The sequence below is a fragment of the Mesoplodon bidens genome (assembly GCF_964165515.1).
Source record: "Mesoplodon bidens genome assembly, chromosome: 12".
Classification (NCBI taxonomy): domain Eukaryota; kingdom Metazoa; phylum Chordata; class Mammalia; order Artiodactyla; family Ziphiidae; genus Mesoplodon; species Mesoplodon bidens.
Window position 1 is genome coordinate 77,532,096 of NC_138168.1, and position 21,399 is coordinate 77,553,494.

The 21,399-nt window shown below is 43.3% G+C and overlaps 1 protein-coding gene across 1 annotated transcript in view; it reads left to right on the forward strand.

The window, feature by feature from the left end:
* Positions 1-21,399, forward strand: part of UST (uronyl 2-sulfotransferase) — a 294,007-nt gene that overhangs the window by 166,186 nt on the left and 106,422 nt on the right. The window contains exons 4-5 of the mRNA XM_081251041.1: positions 10,129-10,208; positions 20,614-20,767. Of these exons, the coding sequence (XP_081107167.1) occupies positions 10,129-10,208; positions 20,614-20,767 (234 nt within the window). The remainder of the gene's footprint in view (positions 1-10,128; positions 10,209-20,613; positions 20,768-21,399) is intronic.

The window sequence follows — 21,399 nt, forward strand, 5'->3', positions numbered from 1 at the left end:
CTACTTTACTGAGTCCACTGATTCAAATGCTCATCTCATCCAGAAACACCCTCACAGATACACCCAGAAATATTGTTTAATCTGGGCATCCCTTGGCCAGTCAAACTGACACATAAAATTAACCATCACACCACTCAGTGACAAGGTAAGTTTGGGGAATAAACAAGGTATATGGTTGACTGTCAGGTTGAGACCATAAGTATGGAAATTTCCACCCATGTCTGCTTCTTTCTGACATAATCTCCACCTTTGAGGCATTCAAAATCTCACACACAGAGGGAATATGCAATAAGCCTTCCTGTCTCTCTTATCACGGGGGATGGTAGGACTGTTTTAAGTGCATAACACAGCCAGCAGTACTTGCTATAAAGCCTGTATGTTTAGTGTTGTCCACAGTATAGAGATTAACATGCCCATTCCTTTGGAAACTTCCATTAAAGAGTCTCCGAGTAACAAGTCTAAATAGTCATTATCAATGAGCAAACAATATTTTGAGATTACTCCTTGCAGGTTCTGTAGTAGGTGCTCAATAGAAAAATGATATTTGGTGACATTTAAGGATATCACAGTTTATCAATAATTTTCATTGGGGTAGGTTCTCTTTGATTTCCTTACCTTACTGAAGAACGAATAAGATTAGGGCTGAAAGAGAGTGACTATAATAAATAGCCTATGCTATTTTCACTACCTGAAAGAGAGTGACCATAATAAATAGCCTATGCTCTTGCAATTTTATTATAAATATAAAATTTGGTTTTCTTTTGAGTCTTCGGGTCTGCTTATCAGGTTAGACTTAAATGTTCCTGTGTGTGGAAACTATGCTCAGTTCTTGAAGCCTAACAAAACACAGTAGCTGGATTTTAGTTCCCAGTGCTGAAAGGTGTAACAACCCAGAGGGAGCAAAGTAACAGAAGTATTAGACCCTGAGATGTTCAGGAAGGCCCTAGAAGAGCAAGAACAAAATATGAAATTTAAATATACTGTGGGATCTTACACAAATCAACCTACTTTGTTTCCTATGAGGAACTGTCAAGGGAAGAATTCAGATTAAAAACGAAGAATAATTTACTAATGGTGCATGAACTGTTAAATCTTTGAGCAAGGGTTAAAGCCAAAGTCATCCTTCTTCTCTAAAATAGAGGTTAGCTCTCATCTGTTTGGAATGACTGGCTTGTCTAGAAGCCAGGGAATAGACTAGACAATCTTTTAAGGTTCTTTCCAGCCCTGTGATTCTGTGATATATTTATACAACTTCTACCGTAATCTGTGTATAATTAGTTGAAACATTTCTGATTCCTGTGGTCAGTGTGACCTGGAATATATTTCATTACTTAGTTATTCCAGATTCCTATTAAATTATAAGGCAAGTTTTAAAAACTTAAGGGAAAGGTAAAGATATGGTAGAAAAAAACGAATAAACAATTTTGATGTATTTAAAAACAAACATAAGGATAGTGACAGTTGCCTCTCTGCAGCTAGCCGAGCAGGCTGTGACATACAGGGAGAGCCAGGAAATGCCAGGACAAAAAAAAAACAAGTTTGAAGTAGCTCGAGAATGTTTAAAGAAACTCTTTTTCTTTGTTACGTGCATCCTTCTTCTAAAGTTTCAAAGTACATGAAACAAGCAAAGAAAAAAATACTCTTTTAACCTAACATATTCAAGAAATAATTTGTGGTGTGACTAGCTCCTCTTCTTGATAATTTATTAAAGGAAAAGGGGGTAAGTGATTTAGGAGACAAGTTAAAATTTTATAGTCAGTGTTTCTCAACATTAAAGAGTAGAACTCTGAAAATGTGTTTCCATGGAAATGCTGTTCTCTGGAGTTACTAACAATTCTGCTTCAGGTGCAGTACGAGTTAAACAGGCTCTTGTGGGCTGGCCCGGGACTCTCTCCACCATGTAGAACATTTCTTTTAAGAGAAAATGTGTTCCAGGTTCCAAACTACTGACTTACAAATGAACTTCAGAAAAGTATCCACATATAAGGCTGGAATCATCTGTACCATTGCATTCATACACAGTGGCACCTCTCTGGGCCAGAGTCAAATTCACACATACATTTCTCCCTGGAGGGTAGCTGTCATCACACACACACACACACACACACACACACACACACACACGCATACATCCCCATTCAGTACTAGATTTTAAAAATCTATTTAATGGGATAAAACACTGAGGGATTATTTAAAAGGAAAGAGAACATGAAAGACAGCAAATGTTAGAATGTCTATAAAAATCCCACTACATCTGCCCTTATAGAAATAGAAATGCCTTTGAAGTTAATATTTTAGAAAATTCTGCCTCAACAGAAGAACATGGACAGCTGGTGCTGGCCAAATGTTGGACCTTTGCAGGGCATATAATGCAAACCTAGGATGACATCATTTCATTTATGCTCTAAAACCGGATTTCAATTTCTTGGGCTAGTTTAGATAATTTCTTGGAAAATGGAGATTATGTACAATCTAAAAGATAAAGAACTATTTTCCAGAAGACATGGGGCGTGATTTCCAAAAGACTCATAACCATCTTTGTTAACGGTCTGACCCTATCTTTCAGAACATTGCTCTAAGGATAACAAAAGTCAAAGTGTCACAGGCATATCACAGACATAAGAGTTCAAAATTACTTCATTCCTGTTGGAGAAAGGCAAAAATTGTTGGCATATGAGCCTAAAAGATGGAGAAAGCAAATACTTTTTCTATTTTTATTTATACTGAAGCTACTGAGGATTCCAAATTGCAAACAGCACCTACTCTGTGCTAATTGTTTTACTTCATTATTTCATTTAACTCTTTTGGGCCTAAAACTGTACCAGTGAGTGAGTATGATTTCCTATTTTATGGATGAGAAAACTAAGACAACCAGATGAAGTCACTTTCCAAATATAGTAAAATGATTATCCATGGTACCCGGACTTGAACTTAAGCCCTCCCGAATCCAGGAGCCATTCTCCTAATGCAGTGGCTATCTGCTCTGGCTGCACAGCAGAATACCCAGCAGAGCCTTTTGAAACATATAGTTGCAATGGCCCTTCTCCTGGAGATTCTAGGGTAGAGTCCAGGAAACTTTTTTTTTTTTTTTTTTTTTGATCAAGTGCCACGGGAGTTACAGAGGTAAGGATCCCTGTCAAAACCATCATATCAGCATTTCCGTAAGTGTGTTACTGAGTATCCTAGTCCCCGAAGACACTGAAAAAAAAGAAAATACCATGATTCAATAAATTTGGGAAATGTTGTCCCCTTGTCCCCCTCTAGGAAAGTCATGACAATTATTCACATTTTAAAGACTCTGAGAATGCTTTCAATTAAAAACAAAATGAAAAATCTGTTTAACCAGCTTTCACCTAGAGTTTCCCAGTCTTAGCTGGCCAGGGGACCCTTTAGGAGTGTTTGTGGCTCTCAGTTGCATCCCACAGGACTCTCACCGTTTGGAGCTGGTGGACCAGCCTACATGGTTCCAGCAGCCATATCCGTAAAGGCTACTCTTTCACTATAAACTCCACATCTGCTCTGACTCTGTTCAACAGCCATTCAAATGACTAAAATCTTGAAAAGTATTCAAAGGGTAGAGACAGAGCCCCTACATCTGTGTGCCCTAGATTGCTTTAGCCTCTTGGTCGGAAACAGAATTTCTTTATAGTGTTTTAACTTCCCTTCCCCACTGCTCTCACCCCCTGCAAAGTCTAAGTCTGACTGTGACTACAAAGCATTGCCACTTGAGAAGAGAAAGTGCACCTAAAGAAACCGTGTTAGGTTTGGAAACGGTCTTGGGGCCACGGGGATTCCTCCTAGGCTTCCCTAAAGCAGGGTCAACGGCCTCCGTTTAAAGGCAAAGGTTCACTCATTTGTTTTTGAGGCAGGTCTCGCCATTGCTTCTTTATCCATTGTGATGTATATTCATTGGGGACCTACTGTTATTGGTGTATACTGAGCACCAGACAGCACACTAGATGTTTGTGCATCTTACTTTAATCCTTTAAGCAACACTATTAGGAAAGTATTATCACCCTCTTTTATCGGAAAAAGTAAGTGCTCAAGAAGAATGTGGGAGAATAAGAATTGAAAGTGAACTGGGGTAAATCGTGGAGAACCTTGAGTGTTAGGCTAAGGAGATAGAACATTATTCATGGGCAGTGGGAGGTTAATAAAAAAATTGGTTCTTAAGTATCATGGGCATCAGAGTCTTCTTGGGAGCTGTTTCACAACACATATTTCTAGGTCTTACTACAAAATACTGAGTTATATATACTCTTAATGGTGGAGCCCACATATTTGGATCACGGGGGGAAAAAACTCCCCAAGAGATGCTGATGCACAATTCTAGTGAAGAATCATTGCATGAAAGCCTCTAATTATTAGAAAGTTTTCTCTCTATTAAGGGGAATCCTCCACTAAGCAAGAAAAATTCCTCTTTCACCTGAGAATCCCTCAAAACTCTGAAGACATCTTATTTCCCCTGAAGTCTTATTGAGGGGTGTCATCTCAGAAGCCTTACCCTTGCTTGAGACATTTTGGAAAAGTCTCCTTAGAATGACCCTCAGAACTTCCTGACTTTAGAGTAGGCGGGATGTGTCCACAGGCATCAGAGGTGCTCCAGCCAGACTTTGGAAGCGAACCAAAAAGATTAGCTGAGTCCGTCTCCAGGCCACAGGGCTAAGTTCACCCAGTTCTGCAAACGAGGTCTTATCTTGGAGTCCTATAGACAAAAGCTGCGTCTGCTAATGAAAACTCAGTGGAAAGAAAAGCGGGAAAAAGAAAGAAGCAACAAGGCCTGAAAAATGAAGACGTTTTCTCCTCTCCTTCCAGTTGTAGCCACGAGATTGATTTTTCTCTCTTCAGATGTAGCCTCTTAGCCTTGTTCACATCCTTGCTCCCCCTGGTGGTCTTCTTCTTCATTGCAGGCATGTGTTGCACTGACTGCACAGCCCCAACCTGAAGGTGGGAAGAACATCCTACCTCCTGCAAGAAGGTCTTCCTCTTTGCAGGAGGAAGAGGGAAAGATAACCTGAGCCCACAGCCATCCTCCTGGCCTCTGAGGTTAAAGGACCAAGGAGTTCTCCTCTGAGCTACTCCTTATTTGGCTTTGCTGTGTGAAAACATGCTTTTCTTTCATTTAAGATTTGTGCAAAATTATAGGGCATCCAGTTGTTCACGAGTGACACAAGAAGTCAGATCAGAGTAGGGTCAATACTCTGCCAGTTACCGCTGACGAGCATTTCCCAAAGAAGTCTTTTACTAACCAGCTGTGTTTGTAGAACTGCAGTGTAAAGGTTTTCTGCTCTATCATCTCAGTCAGTTAGGTTGACAGCGAAAGATTAAAAGCTACTGCCTGGCATATCCTCTGCATTATAAATTCTGTTTGATGCATGCCTCGTTTTTTAAACTTCAGTTCTGTCTCATTCTCAGATGTGCTGTGATTTAACTTCTGCATTTAGATCCATTCCATTACATAGTTCCTTTTCTTTCTTTTTTCTTTTTTCTTTTTTTAGTATTTTAAATTCATTCCTGGCTTGTTATAATATACTGTTTTCCTACCTAGAACTTTAAAAAATATTCTCTCTGATATTTTAATGCTTTTTTAAAAAATTATTTTTAATGCATTTCCACCTGTTAGAACTTTCTTTAAATTTTTTAGCCCATCACATAAAAGGTAGAAAATTCATATCCCCGTAAACCCTCTTTAGTCTCCAGAGTTGTTTTGCTAACCGACCCCTTCCTCCCTTTTTAACAGGTTATATATAGATTGGAAAGCAGTGGGAATGATAAGGAGATTGTAGCTTAGTGATAAGTAGCAGGATTTTTGGTGTCAGGCAGACTTGGATTTGAATCCTGGCTCCAACTTTTTCTAGTGGTGCCTCAGTTTCTTAACCTGTAAACCCTGGGTAATAATACTGAACTCACGGAGTCGTTTGAAGACGAAATGACGGTATGTGTATAAAGAGCATCTCGATACAGTTCATAGCCTGGGAACCACTCAGAAAATGTTAGTTTGTCTGGTGTTGTTACATCCTAAATGTTGTAGTAGTAAAACTGTTAACTCCATGTGACACCACGGTAATGAAGGCACAGATCTGCCCCAGAAAGGCTGAATTCATTGCCTTCGTGCTAATTCTGTCTTCAGGGAACTGTATATTTCTTAACTGCAAAAAATTTTTTTAAAGAGGGTACTTCGTTGCATAAACAATTATGGGTATGTCTTCTATGTAGGCACCTGGGCTTGGCTTTCTGGGGGAGAAATAAAACCTGACCACAACCCTCAAGGAGCTTTCAAGCTGGTTCAAAGCCAGCACTCAAGCTCAGCTATAATGTAACATAAACAGATCATGTCCTGGAAAATTCTCAAAGTGCCGTGGGAAGTTAAAGAAGGCAGTGTCATCTCTACCCAAAGATGTTTGAAACCAAACCCATGTTCCCTCACTTCTGGAGCCAGATTGCTTCCTCCTGCAGTGTTCCCCGTCTCCACCAATGGGTGCCACCACATGTTCAGGTCCCAGCCAGGACTCTGAGAAGGAAGCTCTGTTGACCACACCCTCTCCTTCCCTTCTGCTGCCACAAGGCTCAGCAGATTCTCCCTCTTTAATGTTCCCAAATCTCTCCATTTATTTTCACTTCCGTGCACTTCATTCTGTGGTTCCGTAGACTCTCCTGGTGGGCTTGTTAAAACGCGGATTGATGGGCCCCACCTCCAGAGTTTCTCCTAATTCCGTAGGTGTGGAATGAGGCCTGAGGATCTGCATTCTTGTTGGACACATGTCCAGTTGATGCTGATGCTGCGGATGTGGGACCCACACTGAGAAGTGATGCGTTCATGACCTCATCATTTCCTGTTGGGATTACTGCCGTCTTCCCAGCTAAGCTTTCTGCCTCTCTAATCCTCACCCTCTTCTTCTTCACATTCTCCACCTGACCTTAGATCTTAGAGAAAAAAAAGTCTTTTCTGGCTGTGGACTGCCCAGAGGATAAATGTCAAAATCCTTCGTGTGACCTGCAAGACTGTCAATTACCCAGCTCCTACCTTCCTCTCTGGTTATCTACTGCCTTGCTGATCCCGTGCCTGACCTCCTGGCAGTTTCAACATCCATGTCATTTTCGTGTTTTGTCCTTCGCATCCACTGTTCACTCTGTCTGCCATGCTGCGAGTCCCTTTCTTCACTTGTTAACTCCTATGGGTCCTTGCAAACCACTTAGAAACACCTCCGTGGGGAAACATCACCTCTCCTTCTGCAAGCAGGGACAGGTGCCTCACCTCCATGCCTTCTACCCCATGGTGATTATCACATGATGATCCCTGCCTGCTCGTCCACTTCTCCCCCAAGACTCTGAGCTTCCTGAAAGCAAGAACCAAATCTTTTATCTCTATAGCCACAACTCGGAGTGGCACATTGCCTGACAGAGTTGGAAATCAATGGGTGGTGAATGAAAGGAGAAATCCAGGAAGGCTACTGGGAGGAGGCGAGCATTTTAGCCAGATGTAAAAGTGATTAGGATTTGGACATGCAGAGAGAAGAGGAAAAACATTCTATAAGAAGAATCTTGAGCCTGAGCTTGGACATCAGTCTTGGACATGGTGTGAGGAAGGAATATGGAGGAGTCTAGTTTGGCTGTCCACAGGATGTGGGGTCTTGAGAGCCAGCTGAGGGAGATAGTAAAGACAGAATTAACATGACTCAGCAAGGGATTGAATATGGGAGTTCAGGAAAGACCCAGATCAAAGGTGATGATATGGAGAGTATACCATTAACTGGAAAAGGAGTGAAGATGTGTGAAGATCAAGAGTGTGGTTTTGGCCAGGGTAGATTTGGGAACATCATTAGGACACATTCCACTGTCTTGTCTTTATGTGTCTTCCCACTGATCTTATTCAGGTTTTGATGTCCAGGGCTTAGTAAGCACCCAATAAATGCTGAATGAATGAATGCAGTGGATTTAAAATAAAGGCCAGCAGTGGTCCTGCATGAGCCAAGGAAAAGGAGACTTAGTTTCTTTGATAATTTTAGGTAGTGCCATTGCCACCCATGCAGATAAGAGTCGAACGAGAGAAGAGGCAGGCTGCTGGCAGCAATGGGAAGACCAAGAGGAAACTCAGGTGATGACCAGCGGGGGCTCAGGAGACAGTCGCTTGTCACTAGACATGGGGAAAGTTAGCGTTTGTGAAGACCATCATGTGATACCGTGAACCTGATGTCTTATGGTACTTCACGTGGGTTTTCCTATTTGGTGTGCGGGTCAAATGCATGAGAGCTGAGATTTACTCTCTGACTTCCCTGTACTAATGCAATAAATGCAAGCATTAGTAACCTTTATTCTTTGTTTAAAGATATGTCTCGAATGAGTTATACATTGTCACTGCTAATCCATTTTTCCTCGTGAAATAGACAGCTTTATGACTATTATGACACTGTTTTCATAATCTAACCACTACTGTTCTTCCATTAAATTTAACACATTGACATGTGTTTAGAGAATGTAATATAATGTTGAATATGTGAAAGAAATGGGTTTTCTTCTGACCTGTTTTTCCAGTCTTGTGCAATGCTAAGGTGCTTTCTCATATTATTCTTATGTGTGCAGAGAAATATCTGAAGAAAAATCATCTAAAGATTAAAGCATTAAATGGTCTTTATATTAAACATCCACACAGTTATGCTTCTAAGCAGACATCCTCAGAGATCAGTTACCTTTGGTTGTGCTTTCAAATTGTTACCTTTGGTTGTGGCTGTGCTTCCGAATCAGTGATTCTACTGGTAGATCAGCAAAAATCAAAATTTACAGTATGAAGGAAACCTAAAGTTTTATTACCGAAAACAAGCGCTGGGGCATGCCGGGGGGATGTAGAGGGTAAACAGTAGATAAAAAGGCAGGATTCAATTTCCTTTTACGCTCAAGCCTGGGGACAGGCAGACCATTATTTACCCGTGCCTGACAGAAGCACTGGTTATGAACTGCAAGTCATTTACTTTTAAAATTCAATTTCATTTCTTCAAACAGTCGTTGTGAGCACGAATACCTAATGGAAGGGTTTAGGCAATGACGTCCTCCTGTAATGATCTGTAAGTCATGCACTAGTTGGAATTAATTCATTTAAGAAATACTCATTGGGCATTTCCGTGTATGTCAGCCCTGAGCTGGACAGGAGGGAACAAGGCAGACCAGGTTTCCTCTCAGGCTTGAGACAAACCTGGAGTTCCAGACTCTGATTTTTTTTATTGTTATTGCTATTCTAGTTTACACATGAATGACCGTTTGTGTTTCCAGTTTTCAACTTGAACTATTTTATAAAATGTGAAGTGCGGCCCTTCTGATGTCTATCCAAAGTAGCAATTTTCAATGTGCTTCTTAAAAATTCCAGTGTGTTAGCTTTGATGGGGCAAATTAGAAAATCTAAGGAAAGTGGAATTCAGGAAGTTAGGGAGTCCTAAGAATGCTTGGAATTTCTAACAGATTTTACTAAACATTTTCTGTATCATGACATGTTCCAGAAGACCGTAACTGTTAGTTTATACAAATTAAAACTACTTTTTGCCTTGCTGATAACTGCAAATAAATAATTCAGATGACCACCCACCAAAAAACTGAGACTTTATGTGTGTGTTTGGGGCGGGGGGGGGGGGAAGGATTGTGTGTTTCCTATGAAATACTTGCTTTGTAAATTTTATAATCAAAGAGAAAAATAATGAAATATTGCCTCAGTTTATTCCCACTTTTCAATTCTGCAGAACTAGTTTCAAATACTGCTGTATTTCCCAATAAGATCATTATAGAAATGTAAAATAATAACCTTTGTCTTGATTTGACTTTAAAGGAGAGGATTAAAGGCATTTTCTTATTTGCATTTCGGTACAGCAACAGGCTGACTTCTCCAGCTAAAATTACTTAACCTGTAACTTTGTGTTCATGGTGGCAATCAGCTAAATTAAATACAGGACGATACATTGGGATAGCTGTGTTTTATTTAGTAAGAAGCCTTATGTAAAGTTCATAAATGTTGCACAAAACACAGCTGTTTGGCCCTGGTCCAAGAAGTAATGAAGATAAAAAGAGTAGGGGAGATAACCTTTAGCTTAATAGAGCTTGGTAAATTAGATCCTATATATGCTAATTTTGTACTTTTTTTAATAGATGGAACTGATTAAAAATATAAGTACCGCCGAACAGCCCTATTTATTCACTCGACATGTTCATTTCCTCAACTTCTCAAGGTAAGATATTTTCCAGTTTAATGGTTCTTTCGTTTCTTTTCAGTACTTAGTCTCCTTCTAACAAACAATTACTTTAAAATCTACCTTCGTTTCCAAGGTAGTGTAATTGCCCTTCAAAAGGCATTTTTAATCCATTTATTTTTGCTGTACAGGGATCAAAATTTGAAATATTTGGACAGAAGTTCATTTCTTTCTAGAATACGAATCTTAAATCTTGTGGAAACTTGAAATTATTTTTAATGAGAAGCCGTTTGACCCGACAGTTCTCTCTAAAAAAATAAAAAAAAAAATTAGGTTTTGTATTGAAACAAAATAGGCAAGGGATGGATATTTTAGCAGACATATTTCATTGCACATTTTTATACAATTTGAACTCGCACGGGACTCTGGCACTAACTTAGTGGTGGAATTATGTGTATTTTATAGGGTCCAAAACGTTAGGACCAGCCTCTCTACCTTTTTAATACTCCATCTGATTACTCTAAGCCTTGCGTGTTTGATGCTGGTGGGTATTCTAGAAATCTACTTTTTTCTTCAGCTGCAGGGACCTTTTGATAATAATGCAAATCTTCGAATTTATGTGTTTAGACCCTTGACCTGTCAAGTTGCTAACTGCAAGTTCTGGGCAAGTTCCTCTCTTCCCCCGGAATCCATTAGCACAGGTGGCCTTGTCACTGTGCTAGGAGTTCTCAGATTCCTCCTCGCAGGCTGGCCTGTCAGAGCTCACAGTTGTTTTGGGCTGACAGAACACTGGGTCCAGGGGCAGATCTGCTGACCAGCCCGGGACCCTGGGCCTCCCTCATCAGCCATCTGACCGGCACTTCCCTCACTGCTTTTCCCACGGGGATAACGGGACCTCCTAGGCCCACAGGAGAGTCCTGCTAGCTGTGCTGACTTAATGGCCCCGAGGGCCGGGCCACCAGGGAGGCCTGAGTATGCACTGGGCAGGCACTTTGGCTGCCCTGCCCCAGGATGCCTGACAGTCTGCCGGGGTGGGAGAAGGTTTTAGCCTTCAAAGCGCTTTCCTGCTGTGCAGCAGGCCCTGTGCAAATGAAGTGCAAAGGGAATGAGATTCAGCAAAGCAAGTTATTAAGCAGCAAAGAGGAGGTGCTGCCTTATCTTTGAAAGCAAGTTTCCTCTGAAGTTTCTCCAGCCTGTCTGATACCCAGAGTCCCCTCGGGTGGTGAACAGGTGAGGAGGACACCTGCGGATTATCCTCAGGGGCCCAGGGCTACAGCGTCCAGGAGAGCTGAGCGGGTCCCCAACCACATGTCTAAAGTGGCTTGTCACTGGACTGTGTGGGGTGCGTGCCCTGCCTCTCGCTTCCGGTGGGCCGAGAACATATAATTAGACATAATTAGATAACGAGGACTGGGTAGCTATTTCGGGCCTTGTGTTTTATGACTTGTAGACGGCAGAGCACGGACCCTCTGACCCCTTGCTTCGCTCATGCGCTTCCTTCCCTCCTTCTTTCTGCGTCACCCCTGACGTCCTCAAACCTCATTCATTTCTTCTTCTTCTTCTTCTTCTTCTTCTTCTTTTTTAAACTTTTTATTGGAGTATAGTTGATTTACAATGTTGTGTTAGTTTCAGGTGTACAGCAAAGTGAGTCAGTTATACATAGACATAGATCCACTCTTTTTTAGATTCTTTCCCATATAGGTCATTACAGAGTATTGAGTTGAGTTCCCCATGCTATACAGTAGGTCCTTATTCGTTAATCTGTTTAATATATAGTTGTGTGTATATGTCAATCCCAATATCCCAATGTATCCCTACCCCTGCCCCTTACTCCCTGGGAACCATAAGTTTGTCAACCTCATTCATTTACTCCTCTTGCTTCAAGGGCAAATCTTTACAACCCAAACAAATTGCAGCACAACTAATTTTAATCAGGACAGTATAGCACTCTAATGACAAGCCAACACCAATATCTTAATTGGATCAGCAGAGCTGGGCACAGCCTGGTGACTGTATTTTATCATGGCCTACACTACCAAGAGTTTAATCTTGATTGATTTAGTTCTGAAAGAAAGAAAAAAAATGATAAAGACCTTTTAGAAGACACCGCATTTCAGGAAGCAGTGTCAGCCTGACTGTCAGGACCTCTGGGTGTCAGACCTTCCTGCTGCCCATAGGCTTGGCGGACAGTTTAACCTTTTGTGGGGAGAGGGTCTCCGTTTTCCCATCTATGAAATACGGACAGTTCCTGCCCACCCCTGGTTTGTAGGGATGCTCTAAACACGTGAAGGAAAGCCTTTCAAGTTCTTGGAGAGAAGGATATTATGTGCATTCCAAGTGGCATTTAAAAGGCATTTCTGTAGAAGCCTCAGCCTGAGCCCCCAGGTTGGCTCCTGTCCCATGCAGCCTGGCAGCGTCTCTAATGTAACGCCTTGAGGACAGGGCCCTGCTCTCGCTGGCTTCTCCCTCCATTCCATTTTGTTCAGTTAAATACATACATACTGACGACCCTCTATCTCTGGACCCTGCGCTAGGACTGGGGCTTCTGCAGTGAACAAGAAATGCTGTCCCATGCCTTCAGGGAACTGTAAATTCTTCGTCCATTAAGGAAGAAGCAGCAACGAAACATGATGAGCTTTAGGAGGAAGACTCAGTGGGTGTCCCCTAGGGGAAGTGGGAGGGCAGGACCCTCCCTGCTAGAGCAGGAGCCATTGCTGCTGGGCTGTGAGGGATGGTCCAGCTTTAGACAAATGCAGGGGAAGGGCACTGGCGGCCCAGGAGCCAGCCTGAGCAAAAACTGAACAAAGAGAAGGATGGAAAGGAATCCCGGAAATGGGAGCACAGCAGGAATGGCACGGTAGTGAAGAGTTTTAAGCAGGAAAAAGTAGAGACTGGCCTGATCAGCTCGAAAAAACTCACGCTGACTATGGGTTCAATCTCATTTTCTCTTCCCATCCCACATGCGCAAGGCCCGGGGCCTCAGCTAGGAGACCTCCATAAGCATAAACAGAATGACACATTGAATTTGAATACATTACAAGACTATTACACTCATTGAACATGGGAATTTAAGCCATCAGCTTTTCTTTTTCAAGGGAATAGCTTTATTTAAGGAAAATTTCTTGGGTATAAATGGCAAACTGTGGGCATACAAGGAAAGCCCCCAAATACACAATTAATAGAGAAAAACAACTATGTTGGGGCTTGTTTAGAGGGATTTCACATACTTTTAAAACTGAGGTCTGTATCTTGAATTATAAGGCACAGAGATAATTAAGCTGCTCTTAAGACACCTACCCTGATCTTTGCTGACACGCATTGTTTCAAGATAATGAGGTTATTAAGAGAAGAATTGACGCTGCAACCTAATATTCTGTATTGATGCTTTATGTCTAAGTTTCCTTACATTCTTGACATGCAGCAAAACACTTGCTGGGAAGCGGAATGTAAGAATGAAAAGTCTAACCTCCTTCCCAGCACCTTCTTTTGTACATTTATGGTCTGAACTCTTGAAGTGTACGACATTATACGAAAATGAATCACCCCTTATTTCTTTTTCTCCATTAAGTATGGCATTCTTGTCTGGAATTTAGATACTCTGAGTGATGTAAAATTCTCTCCTGTGAGGTTTTGGTGATTCAGTAAGTTTCATTTATTCATAACCTAGGCATCTTGTCCTGTCCCATTTTTTCTCTTTTGTTTTTAGCCCTAGAAGGAACAATTTCACCATATCCATTTTTATTAATTCAACCACAGAAAGCAATACTGTCAGACCAAAATAGTGCTTTTGTAGTTGTCTCGGGGAAGGCTTCCTGCCAGAGGAGATAAACTCTACGAGGTCAGCAGGAACCTCAGATCAGTTTGGGTTCGTGAGGTTTTCCACTGCTCTTTCACATGGTTTTTGAGCTACCTGAAAGTTCAGGCCAGACAGGTGTTTTTCACCTGGTCTACCTGGAGAAGTGAATCAAAATGACCTCGGCCTAAAAGATGCTACTCTTTGTTGTGATGTTTAAGTAGGATGTTTAATTTTTTTTTTTTTTTTTTTTTTTTTTGTGGTACGCGGGCCTCTCACTGCTGTGGCCTCTCCCATTGTGGAGCACAGGCTCTGGATGCGCAGGCTCAGCGGCCATGGCCCACGGGCCCAGCCACTCCGCGGCATGTGGGATCTTCCTGGACCGGGGCACGAACCCGCGTCCCCTGCATCGGCAGGAGGACTCTCAACCACTGCGCCACCAGGGAAGCCCAGGATGTTTAATATTTTTATACTCTGGTTTCATGTGTCTGTTCCCAGTTGTTGAAGTCACCTAAAGAATTAGAATTTTTGAAAAAGTTCAGCTTCCCAACGTATCTCTTTAAGTACGTGTTAGATCATCAGGACTGTGACAGACAATTCAATTTGTCTTCCCCCCTCCTGCCCCGTTTTGTTTTCTAAGATTATTTTTTGACGGGGGGGGAAGTAATATTTTTCCAATCTACAATTCCCCTCGACCCCCAACTCGGGTCTTGCAGGAAAAACACTGTGAAGGTTTGTGTCAGTGCGCAATGCTCTGAAAATAGCCCAAGCGAATTATGAAATAGCAATACACTAACTGATCTCAAACTACCACTACTCTTAACCTTTTTCCGGGTCTCTTCCTTTCTCACCCATGACCCCCTTCCCCTTCCTTGTGTCCATTTCTCTTTCCTTATTTGTCTCTGATGGCGGCTCCAATGCCAAAACTAACTTGCCAAAGCAAAACATTTAAAAATCAATCAATCGCTGCAGAAGTAAGTAGGGTGTGATGTGCAAGGACACGATGTGAGTTTTGGACACTTTCTTTCTTCCCTTGAAGGGAGGTCTTAGTTACTGATGTGAACAAAGTCTGCCCTCTGATGGCATCATTTAACAAAACAAATCCGATCTCGCTAATTCCATAATTCAAACGGGTTTCCACATCTTATTTCTAAACGTTGACTTTGTTTTCATTCTCATTAGCAAAGTCATCCATTTTAATTGTTTCCTGCAAATCTTTTGTAACAGTGACAGACGCCTCAAGCTCTGAAGAGAGCGTCAAAATAAAACTGATATTAGTGCTTATTGAATGCTATCTTCACCTGCTTAGAGCCCAGAAGTTTGATTTTCAGAATGAGAGTCTTCTCTCAGTTTATCCTGTGAAGACATGGCTGGACTCATCTTCCGAAAACGGCGCTCTCCGCCTCCCTTTTCTCTTTTCCCTCCACAGCAGGTGGACTCTGCTGCGCTGTGAGCCCACACTCGTGGCTGGCCCGTCGGGGTGGGTAGTGTGATCTGGACTTGCCCTGAGCCCATCTCCCTGCACACCACAAAGGGCTTCCTCCTTGTCCTCTATTTGCTTCCATCAAGTCATCTTTCTCTCCCAGCAGGAACTTTAACTCCAGTGTCCCAGCTGCCCCACCCCCACTCAGCAGAAGCTCCCACCTCTCTTCCCCCAGGACACTCAGGGGGCAGAGAGTAGCTCAGCCTCTGCTTGCGTTTCGTGATGGGAGGCTCTGTCCTGGGCACCAAGGACCAAAGTGTCCAGTGAATGAGGTTGTGAGGACGGAGGGCGGCCCTTCCACCCCGTTGCAGCAAATGACCATTAACCAACCATCTTCCCCCGCCCCGCCTGCAGGCAGCCCCTCATTGCTGCCCCCCAAACAACTACATCCTTTTCCACAGTGGCCTTTCTCTCACTTCAAAGTGTCTCCTTCCTCACTGCCAGGGATCAAAGCATGGGCCACTAGCCTTGGGACACTCTTCCTTTTGTGATGTAGGTGACAGCACAGGAGTAACCTCTACTTTTAGGTGAAAAATCCAGATATACGTTCAGCCGAGGGGAAATTGCCAGGGGTGAGGAGGAAGGAGGGGAGCGGGATGTATTGTTTACTGGGCAGTTGGGGAGTTCAGTTGGGGATGATGGGAAGATTCTGGAGTTGGATGGTGGTGATGGTGGCACGACAGCGTGAATGTACTTGATGCCACTGAACTGTACCCTTAAAAATGGCGGAAAGGGTAAATTTTATGTTATGTGTATTTTAGCACAAGTAAAAATTATATATATGTAGACTTTCAAAAGCTGTTTGCCCTCATAGAAAACTCTACTGTAGTAGGAGAACAAAATAGTCTTAACTCTCTCGGATCTTTTGTTTTTCACTTTCATGCTTTATTGAAAGTAAAATATGAATCAAAGACAGGTATTGGTAAGCAGGTTATGTCTCTAAAGAATTACTTTTAGTTCCGAGCAGAATGTTGTCCCATCTCCTGTGATACAAATCCTTTGCGGACCAATGCATCTGGTATGAAACTCAAGCGAGGAAATATAACAGAACTTTATTCCCTCTCGTGCCTATAAATCTCACGTGTAAACATGATGTACGGATACTGCTACTAAACTTTCTCAGTCTTTACTTGCCCATTTCCCCCACCCCCCACCCCCCTTAAATATAACATTTGAAACATTTCCTTCAAGTCTGATGGCCTTCAGTGCAATCTGCTCTATTTGACATAAGGCCTTTGGGGACTGTCACTTTTGAATGGTTTTCTGCCTTGCAGAGGAGTCATGTATATCGTTTTGGCCTTAAGTCTTGTTATTTAATGCATGCATTAACGGCCCAGGAAGAATATCATCAGCAATCTGATGAAAGGGTACCTAAAATTCTTTCCCAAGTGCTTTGTGTAGCTACTGGGGGGTGACTCGTGTTGATTGAAGGGCTGATCCATGGAGGTAGCTGTGGGGGGCGAGTGGTGAAGCAAATCCTCAGAATGAGACATTCAGGAATGTATGGGAGACGTGAGAACCATGCAGTTATTATTTCTAGAGAATTATGTCCTGCTTTGGACCTTCATCTTCTCATCAAAAAACCAAAAACAGAATACGGTAAATTTGCAGAGGGTCAGAAGGAGACCCACAGGGGTAATTAAAGAGTTCGTAAATATGACCTATGAACAGATATCACTGAAATTGGAAATACCTGCTATTTTAGGATGCCTGGAAAGAGCTCGAAATATGCAGTGGTTATTGTGGTGACCAAGGACAAAGAGGGGGTATTGTTAAGTGAAAGACAAAATATGACCTGACTCTCCTACTCTCCAGTATATGCAAAGCACAGACCCTCTCATCAGCTGTGGTCGGCTCGGGTTTTTTAAAAACTCGATAAAGATGAGATTAGAGCTATAGATTATAAAATTAAGGCAAATGAATCTCAAGACAAATGCTAAAGGGATTTCAAAAAGAAACACATGCAAGAGAATGTTAAAGGAGCTGAGAAGGCTATAAGTTGTAAAAGCATCTGAAGAGGAGCTGATCCTTTGTGTCGAGTGGATCAAACCAAAGGAAATGTGCACAAAAGGAAGATTAGGAATTTTGGTCGAGCGTAACAAGGACGCCTCAACTGATGGGCTTCACGGGGAGGCTGTGGAATCTCCTCTCAAGGGTTTTAAAAAAATAAGACAGAGTGGTGTGCTTCCTGGGAAGGCGGGGGAGGGGTGGGGGGAACAGTCAGTTCAGGTGACCCAGAGACCTTCCAAGGGTGACCTGGACTTCTGACCAGAATTTTAAAATTAGAGAAGACAAACTGATCCTGAGAGAGGATGGGATGAGGGTGGGACATTTGTTTCCCTTCTCAAGCCCAGGGACACATGGGTGGTGTTTGGCCCCTTTTGTGTAACTGACATGTCACCCCAGGTTTTGCCAGTTTGGGAAGGAGCTGTGTGTCCTAGAAAAAGGATGAGGGTTGGTGGTCTGAAACCATTATTACTGTCATTTTCTGGGAGAGGAAAGATATGTATCAGATACCTCTCTCACAGTTAGAAATTTCTAGAGAGGCTCTTACAGTATCTGATACTATTTGACAATAAATTCCTACATTGTCTAAAACTTCTTCTGGGAATCTTGCATTGGGTCACAATGTGCAAACAGGAGCAGGTCACCCCGGCTCGACAAGCCTTGTCATTCTTCTCATCTACAGCCTTCAGTGGAAGGTGGCTGTGACCAGGCTGAGAAAGCCATCTCGTAGTGGGCAGCCGCGCATGGACTCACAGCACCAGGCGGTTCTGCTAATTAGCGGTAATAGTCATTCTTCACATGACCGTGGAAGCACAGTTGAGGTTTTTAATAGCATGTTGCAATTTGAGGGTTGAGTTGCATTCACATCTGGTATGCAGGCTTTGTCTTTCTAATCCCTAACCCTATTACTTTAGTTGCTGTTTATCATAGATATGAAACCCAATTCAATTAAAAAGAGGAAGATACATCCAGGGTGATGGTGGTTAGCGGTGGTTGGTACAGCTGACTTCTGGAACTAGTTAGTTGTTTGCCCAGCTGCGTGAACGTCACCTTGTGTACATCTGGGATCTGACAAAGAGTCGTGTTGGCATGGCTAACCCTGCTCCTGAGTGGTGTGTTTTCCAATGTGGTGTATTCGAGGAGTCCAGAGTCGCACTCACGCATCCTGGCGCCTGAAATCACACCAGTGGAGAGTCATTCCTTCTTGTGCCTTTGGATTCTTCTCTCTGAAGATTCTCTTTTAAAATGCAAAGACCTGGAGGGACTTCCCTGGCAGTGCAGTGGTTAAGGCTTCGCCTTCCGATGCAGGAGGTGTGGGTTTAATCCCTGGTTGGGGAGCTAAGATCCCACATGCCTCGCAGCCAAAAACCCAAAACATAAAACAGAAGCAATATTGTAACAAATTCAATAAAGACTTAAAAAATTGTCCACATTGGGCTTCCCTGGTGGCGCAGTGGTTGAGAGTCCGCCTGCCGATGCAGGGGACACGGGTTCGTGCCCCGGTCCGGGAAGATCCCACGCGCCGTGGAGCGGCTGGGCCTGTGAGCCATGGCCGCTGAGCCTGCGCGTCCGGAGCCTGTGCGCTGCAACGGGAGAGACCACAGCAGTGAGAGGCCTGCGTACTGCAAAAAAAAAAAAATTGTCCACATTAAAAAAAAACAAAAAAAACCTGGGGAAAGCGTTCTATGTATCAATACACAAAAAGCGATTGGTGGCTCGTATGTCTACTTTCCTTTACCACAGAGCCCTGTGATAGTAGCGGAAACTTGCAAACTCAGAAACATCCACCCATGGTGTCTTCTAAGACCATGGCTTCATTGGTTGAGCACCTACTGTGTGCCACACACTGTCTGAAGGACATTGTTCCTGGCTTCTGGAGGCCCATAGTCTGATGGGAGAGGCAGACATGTACACACAGAGTGGAGAGAGCATTTGAGCCAGAGGAGGGAGGAATCGACACGAGGAAGGGAGTCAACTGCGGAAGGATGTAACGGTGATTCTGGGCTGGGTCTTGAAAGGTGAACAGTCTGCCAGCTGGAGCGGTGGCAGCAGGATCGGGTCCGTTTGTTTTCTCTGAGCTCTTTCTGACCCCTGACAGAAGGTCTAGGCCTCCTCATCGGAAGGTCACGGGGTGAGAGAAGCCTGCGGGTCCCTCAGGAGGTCCCCAGAGCAAGACCTCTGCCCAGAGCCTGGAGAGTTCTCCCAGGCCCTTCAGGGTCACTGCTTTCAGGCAGTTCAAAGAGAAAGGGGAGGAATCCGTAAGACAAATTCAGCCAACCTAATCCTTTTGCCTGGCGAAGGCCTCCCTCTTGGGCCAGAATTCAGTGCCTTTGTCTACTCCCTTTGTGGAAGGAATTAAAATGGCACACTTAGATATTTGCTTTATTTTTATCTAAAACCCCTTGCCATCATTTGAGGATAATTATATTGATTTTTGTTGTGTTCATGTTATCCCTTACACTGTTACTTTTCTCAGCTTTGGAATCTTCTTTCCATGGTTCAGAGCACAGATTCTGGAGTCAGACTGCCTGGGTTCATATCCGGGCTCAGTCACAAGTTACGAGCTCCCTGCCTCCGTTTCCCCGGTGTAAATGGGGATAATTATGATTTCTACTCCACTGAGGTGTGGGGAGGGTTCGGTAAGCCGGTTACAGAGTATTTACAGCAAGGTGAACAGGGAGGTTTCCTAAATGTTGGCTGTTATTATCCACTTCCTGCAGAGCCCCTTATCTGAGACTGTTTGAATTAGAATGTAGAATAAGTACCATTTCACCCAACGAGGCATTCGGAATTTACCAGGCAGTCAAAACATTCCATGAGGGCCGGTGGAAATACAACACCCAGTTCAGCGTGGCCCCGCCCTCAGGAACCTGCAGCCTCCTGAGAAAACGAGACCCCATCTATACCTTCACGTTGACAAATACCGCAGTGTGCACAGCCCTCACCGCCTCTCAGCAGGTACCTGGACAGGCACCTCCCGCAGGATACTAAGTGCCCATCAGGAAACACTGCTTGCTGATTAGTTGGTTCACTGGCACCTGAGCAGACAGGGTCTGCTGATGATGATATATTCACCTAGAGGGGAGCCAGCATCTAAGTGGACTTGATTTTCCTCCAGAAGTGATGGCTTGTAACCAGCTCCATGTTTGTGTGCGTCATAGGTTTGGAGGAGACCAGCCTGTCTACATCAACATCATTAGAGACCCTGTCAACCGGTTTTTATCTAACTATTTTTTCCGTCGATTTGGAGACTGGAGAGGAGAACAGAATCACATGATCCGTACCCCCAGCATGAGGCAGGAAGAGCGCTACCTGGTAAGTCCCGTCGCATCGAAGAGCTGGTCCCTCCCCTCCCCATGGCCGTCCTGTCCACGAGCTCCATGTGATGAGGGCACATCCTCAGGGAGCGAGTTTTTGCCAGTGAAAAAGTAATTTTCCAGGTGACCCAGATCCTAACGAACAGTTTCTCAAATGACTTTCTAATCTTGTTTTCCTCAGTTTGTCTTTAGTGCTAGGTTTTAGATCCCAGATAAGAAATAGTCTTTCCCAGGGAATCCTGACCAGCACTATTGTCGTTTTGGTGTGTTTGGGGATTTCTCTTAAAAGGTCACAAAGTACTTTCTCATACTTCATGCCATTCAATTCCCGTGACAGTCCCATGAGGGAGGGGTATTTTCAGATGAGAACCCTGAGACTCCAAAAGGATGTGAGCACAACCATGACTGACTGTTTCCAGGTCCTCTGACTCCAAGTCCAAGGTCCTTTCCACCATAGCACAACAGAATCAGGCATCTTGGCAAAATCACTTTGCTTTTCTGGACCTTGTTTTGGGACCCTCAGCTTCATAGGGATGTTCATTTTGATCCCAGTAATTGTTTCCACAGCTTGGAGTTGGTAACAGATGAAAGTAGTGCATCTGGCAGCCAGCACCAGAATAAAAGATGCGT